Below are 5,936 nucleotides of genomic sequence, written 5' to 3'. Positions count from 1 at the left end.
TGGTATGAAGGCATGAAGCCATTCTTCTCATTTTTGTTCGTGAGGCATTGTCATCAGATTTTTTCTTTTAACCATGCCTACATCTGTTTTTTTTTTCTCCTCTCCATCCATGAAACTTTTTTCCAAGTTTCCTCCCCTCTGTTTTTTTAACCTTCTACTAGAAACTTTACATCCAAGGTTAAACAAGGGTAGAGCTAAGGTTAGCCAAATTTAAAAAAAACGAGGAAAATAAAAAAAAACTAATCCACTTCGGCCCAGGCCCATCAGACGGCCGGCATGGTCTCGTGGCGAAGCGCCGAGACCTCGTCGCCGAAGCCGAACAAGCCGGCGTCGAAGCCGTCGTCGTCCCACTCCGCCGCGGCGGCGGCGGCGGCGACCGCCTCCGGCGAGGTGAGGGCGAAGCCAGCGTAGCCGCCTCCGCCAATCTCGTCCTCGAACCCCCAGATCTGTCCGCCGAACCCGATGGCATCCTCGGGCTCCCCAGCCCCGGCCTCCTCCTCCGACGAGGACGCGGTGGCGGGCGGCAGGCCGAGCTCGTCGTCGGAGGCCTCGAGAAGGAACCCGAGCTCGGGCTGCGTCGTGGGGGCAACGTCCCCGGCGACATCCCCAGCAACAATCTCCTCCTCGAAGCTCCGCATGACGGACGCCAGGTCGCCGGCGGCGCCCCCGGCGTCGGTATCATCGTCGAGCATGTCGAGCAGGTCCTCCGCCCGCAGCCTCTTGGCCTCGTCGGCCTCATCCTCGGCGTCGCGCGCCCTCTTGTTGTTGTTGTTGTTATTAGAACTGTCCATGGACGACGGTGTGTTTTGCCGCGTAAGGAAGAGAGAGAGAGATAGAGAGATTGTGAGATGGAAGAGTACAAAAAGCAAGGGGGGGTTGCTTTGCGGTGCGACGCCGAGTTGGGGGCCGCGTAATATATAGCGTTGGACGCGGGTGCCGGGTGCGCACTCGCGGGGGGGTTTTTGCGCAAAAACATGTGTGGCGTGCGTGCGTGGGAGCGGCGCGGCGCGGTGCGGTGAGGGCTTGGTTGGCACGGCTGGCTCTCGTGAGCGGAGAGACGTTTTCTTTATTTGGTTTTGGTCGGGGAGGGGTGCGTGTGGCATGTGGAAGACCAGCAAGCAGCCGGCAAGTCAGGTTTCTATGGATGTGGTCGTGCCTTTGCCTTGACGTGCCGTGCGTTCTAGACGGGGGTTGGAACGGAGACGCCTTCCAAAGGGAGTGATATTTTTCTGCCACCGGTTTGGATTTTGATTCGCTGTAAAGTCATCCGTCTCTGCCTCGTGGGAGGGGTAATTGCTAATCGGTGCTGTTTTAACGGGTCTCTTTTTAGTTAAGAGGGGAAAAAAGAATGGCTATATTTTACCCACGCGGATCTTGATATTTCTTCTTTTTGTTCTGTGTGTGTCACTGCTGTGCACATTTATATGGTTTTACAATAGTACAGTATGGTGAAAGGAATACCTTTAGAACAAAAAAAACTTAATTAATTGTTTTGGAGTGATAATGACAAAATTAGGATTCCAAATGGATACTACAACTATAGAATCGACCATATATATTAATCGACAGTGAAGGGTTAGTGCCGGCAGCTATCATGGAACAGTGTGAAGATCTGACCAACACCCAAAAACTTAAAAAGCATCCCTCACAAAAAAGAAAGAAGAAAACAGTATTCAAGCACGGTTTCTTTGTTGTCCAAAATGGCTTAGGCAGAAAAACGGAGACGACCCGGCGCACCGTACAGAATGGACCACCCAACCCAACCCAAGTACCCAACCAACCACTCTACCCTTTATCCGGGCAAAAACCACGCTCCCAACCCAACCAGCCAAAGCGCCAAGCATGTGACCCCAACTGTCGGATCAATTCTCAAAACATGAAAATCTTGGGGTCTTAAACGCAAATACACCGCACATTCAAGCACCAGAACAGTGGGTACTTTTTCAAATACTTTTATTCAGAGGATTGATAAGATAAGAAATCTTGGCAGGGGCTAAAGCGCAAAAAGTGGCGGGAGCGTGGAGATCGGGATTCTGGGGCCATCCGTCACGGGCGCGTCGCCTTTTTCCAGTTTCTATTTAATTTCCCGATTTAAATTTCGATTCTTAAGTCCGCTATCCGCTGCGCTTCAAGTCCGCGGGTTTGGCGTCCGCGAGCCGAGCCGACCCAAGATGAGCCGATAGCGATCTTCTTTTCCGACCAATCGCGAGTGGACGGCTCGCTTGGAGCCGGCTCAACTACGGCTGGTGGTTTTGCTTTTTTTCTATTTTTTGACTTGGATTTTTCAACGGTGGGTTCTCGGCGCTTTTACAAATTGGCAAGGCCAACTGTGCGCGAGACTGCATTTTGCCCACTAGTTTTATGGAAAATGCACACCCACGTAACCATCACCAAGTTGTGGTTTGTCTGATGATTAGTCGTAAATAGGGTTGCAGCTAGCAGCCTCTCACCAGGATCTTGTCTTGTATATTATAGCCTCTAGAGTTTGAAAAATAGTATAACCCCTTTTTAGTTTCATTTTTTTTGTGTATTTGTGTTTTTTTAATTATCCATGCTTATATAGTCATGGATGCTACCAGTACTCTGCCAGTCATATACTTAAAGATCGTACATAAAAAGCAAGCTAGTATATCTTTTAAGATCGTATTCTTAGTAATCTACTACCTTCATCCCAATGTAATAACTTTTGGCTATAAATCTGAACAACTACTATGATGTTATCCAGATTCATAGCTAAAAATACTTATATTTTGGTACGGAGGAAGTAATTAATAGATATTCGTTTTACAAACTCTATAATAGTTGTTTGTATTTTTTTGAACTCTATAATAGTTAGTTGTAATAACTTTTTTAAAGTAAAGATCGAATTAAATTTCACTATGAAAAAAGGTATTCATTATATTTGCAGTTCAAAGTATGAACATGAGTTAAGACAATCGGTACCTCCAATTATATTTTTCATATGTAAAGTAGTCTCAAAGTAATAACGACGGTGATGTGTTATCGATGAGTTATGCCTCGATAATCCAATTTGTACATATATGGTTTGTTTGGAAGATGTAGGAATCAACTGATATAACGATACAATAGATATTATACCGTCTTAAAATATAAAAGATTTTAGTTTTTATTTTGAGATAGAAGTGTCATTCGTTAATTTTTGAATTTGTGCCAAACATGACCGAGCACATATTTGTGCCAAACACTAGTATATTTTAACTCTTTTGTCATCAAGTTCTGCCATTTTGGTTTGTTCCCTAGCTACTTAGTATTGTATCGATTGTGTAGAAAAAGGTTGAAGTTAACAACTTTTTGTAGACTTAATTAAATTAGTTGCTCAGGTGGTAACTTGTTAATAGAGACAGGCAACTAAACGCAGGCCATTTGCAAATTGATTAGTTCTAAACACGTTGTCACAGATCCAACCACAACCAGAGACTTGTAGCATCACTTGTATTGACCGCAAGCCAGAACGAGAGAACAACAAAGCACCCTGACTGGTGGTTGCTCCCTTGCAAACGAACATGATGCACTTGTACTACCTTGATCTTTTGCACCTAAGAAATTTCGTTGGACAATTACGTGTTCCATCCAAGAATTGCACCAGCGGCGGATCGAGGAAAGAATTTTGACAACCACGTTAAATTCGTCCTTGCATAAGTTGAATAAATTCATCCAAAGCAACTGTGTAGATCATTAACCACCTCATATATGCAAGGTAATAAATAGTATTAGTAGCGACCGTTGTAACAGTGTAGCGGACATCTACCGTTACTGCTAGAAGGCAGCGGACTGAAGATAGCGTGTTGAAACTTAGCAGGTACTGCAGCGCTCCGCAACCATTATAGTAGCCTGTTATAGCATTTCGTGACCGCTATAGCAATCCACTATTAACTTTGTTGGATCGCTATAATGCTTAAATGATATTATTCACATATAATATGAAAACTTTGCATCTTGTGCCTTCTTCTATATTTTAAGTGAAACTTGATGTTAATATTGATACACAATCTAAATGTATGGTTATTTTTTAATTTCGCTATTGGAACTTAGCGTTCGTTATCTTTAATTCGCTATCTAGACACTAGTCCTCTGTCAATCTACTATATCCTATTTATTAGTCCTTGCATATACAATAACAACATAGTATTAGGTAAAAATAACAATCAGTAGACAAACTCGTCAGTTAACTTTTCTGACGATAACTCATCTGATTGGAATAGCCTTAACACATATAGAATTCTTTGAGCGTTTTCCCTCGTACCTATGGAACAAAGTCGTGTGTGCACGATCCTGAAACGCCGTATTGCCGTGGGTTGTGTACCAGGTTATGGTGGGAAACTGGATAGCTAGGCCAGGTCAAACACATGAACACGTACACCCTAGTGACCCTGCGGCTACACGCATGACGATATATTCGATTGATGCAAATGGGTGCGTACACGGTGGAGGTCGCTTTCCCGTGTGCTGTGCGGTGCGTGCAATCCATCACTCATCGCGATCCGTCGATGGGTCTAGAGATATGCTAGCTAAGCTAACGGAGTACAAGTCAAGTCGCCTGCATATGCCGAGATCCACAGGTTGGAAGGCATCAAGGAAGGCAGGCAGGCAGGCAGCCGGTGGATCGAGTCCGAGTCGCGAGCGTGGACGCACGCATCGACCGATCGCTCGCTTTGCTTCACGTATAGTTTGCCCGGCACGTTGGTTCGCCGTGTTTGCAACTTCGAATGCCATAATCTAAATTATTTTCTTTAAAAAAAATACATTAGTCGCTCATATACACATATCGGCACACTATATTCCTACTACTACAATTAAAGACTGGATCAACTTTGTCGAATTCACCATAAGCGTCTCGTTGTCATCAAAAATTCGAGCATCGTGTCACTAGATTAATTCCAGTCAAAAAAGCTATAGTAAATGTGAGCACCTATGTCACCAAACTTGATTTCGGATAAGTTTTACCAACAGAGACCTTACTGGCTGAGCGTCGCGTAATCTAAATTATTTCTTTCACACCTTTATGGAAACACACATACATCTCTTACCTGATGAGCATCTCTAAGTATCTCGCTATCAATCAACACATTGCATATCAATGATAATAACCCGTAAACATAATTATCCATGCCAAACCTATAACTTAAATCCAACACTACTGTACCCTACGCCTTAAATTGTTCCCCACGAGGGACATGAACAACATAGGGAAAGAAAATATCTCTACCGTATTATAAATCAAACGTAGGGAAAGACAACACTCCCTACTATCATTTCAATTTCGTATGAAGAACCTAACCAGGTGGGTCATGGTCAGTTCGTATATAAATCTTAAGGGTGTGTTTTTCTCCTCTTTCGTAACTTCTATTTTCTTGTTTTTTATGTGCACATTTTTCAAATTAGGTGTGTGTTTTTTTAAAAAAATAAACATTATTTTTTAAAAAATTATATTAATGAACCATTCCGTTTTATGTGTCGAGAGGGAAGGGTTTTGAACCCTCAAAGGAACCCAACCTAATTAATTAAAATGAGAATAAAAGGTGCGTCTCTGTATGTGACATATCACACGCGCAAACGTAATAACACCCGTTCAAATTGGGGTACTAAATGGAAAGAGTACTCCTAGTTGTTCTCTCTTTCTTTCTCTTTTTGTTCTTTTTGGGTGACACGTTATTTCGGTTTGGCCTCACACAATCGCTATCTGTGTATTCATGGTTTCCGGCGGCTACTTGTTGCGTCTCTGGCAACTTGGATTCGCTTGGCAGTTCTTAGCCAGGAACAGGAGTGAACCAGCGATACCGTTCCGATAGATAAGAACTGATTGGGTTCTGCAGGTATTTTTTTTCTCGAAAACTATTCGATCTGCAGGTAAATGTAAACATCATCCACGGATCCGGTGCAAGGAGAAAAAGGCCATGCATGTCCATGCATCTTCT

At 43.6% G+C, this 5,936-nt stretch overlaps 1 protein-coding gene across 1 annotated transcript; it reads right to left on the bottom strand.

Annotated features, from left to right (window-relative positions):
- On the bottom strand, positions 1–888 carry LOC4325980 (uncharacterized). Its single transcript, XM_015766969.3, has one exon. The coding sequence runs from the start codon at positions 789–791 to the stop codon at positions 264–266; it is 528 nt and encodes a 175-aa protein (XP_015622455.1). The 5' UTR covers positions 792–888; the 3' UTR covers positions 1–263.
- Positions 889–5,936: the final 5,048 nt, after the last annotated feature.

Source organism: Oryza sativa, chromosome 1 (genome assembly GCF_034140825.1).
Source record: "Oryza sativa Japonica Group chromosome 1, ASM3414082v1".
In the NCBI taxonomy this organism is placed as follows: domain Eukaryota; kingdom Viridiplantae; phylum Streptophyta; class Magnoliopsida; order Poales; family Poaceae; genus Oryza; species Oryza sativa.
Note: the sequence above shows the minus strand (reverse complement) of the source record. Positions and strands in the feature narration are given on the sequence as shown.

Bases quoted from the DNA above. Each gene is read 5' to 3' on its own strand.
- LOC4325980 (XM_015766969.3), bottom strand. From the start codon at position 791: ATGGACAGTTCTAATAACAACAACAACAACAAGAGGGCGCGCGACGCC.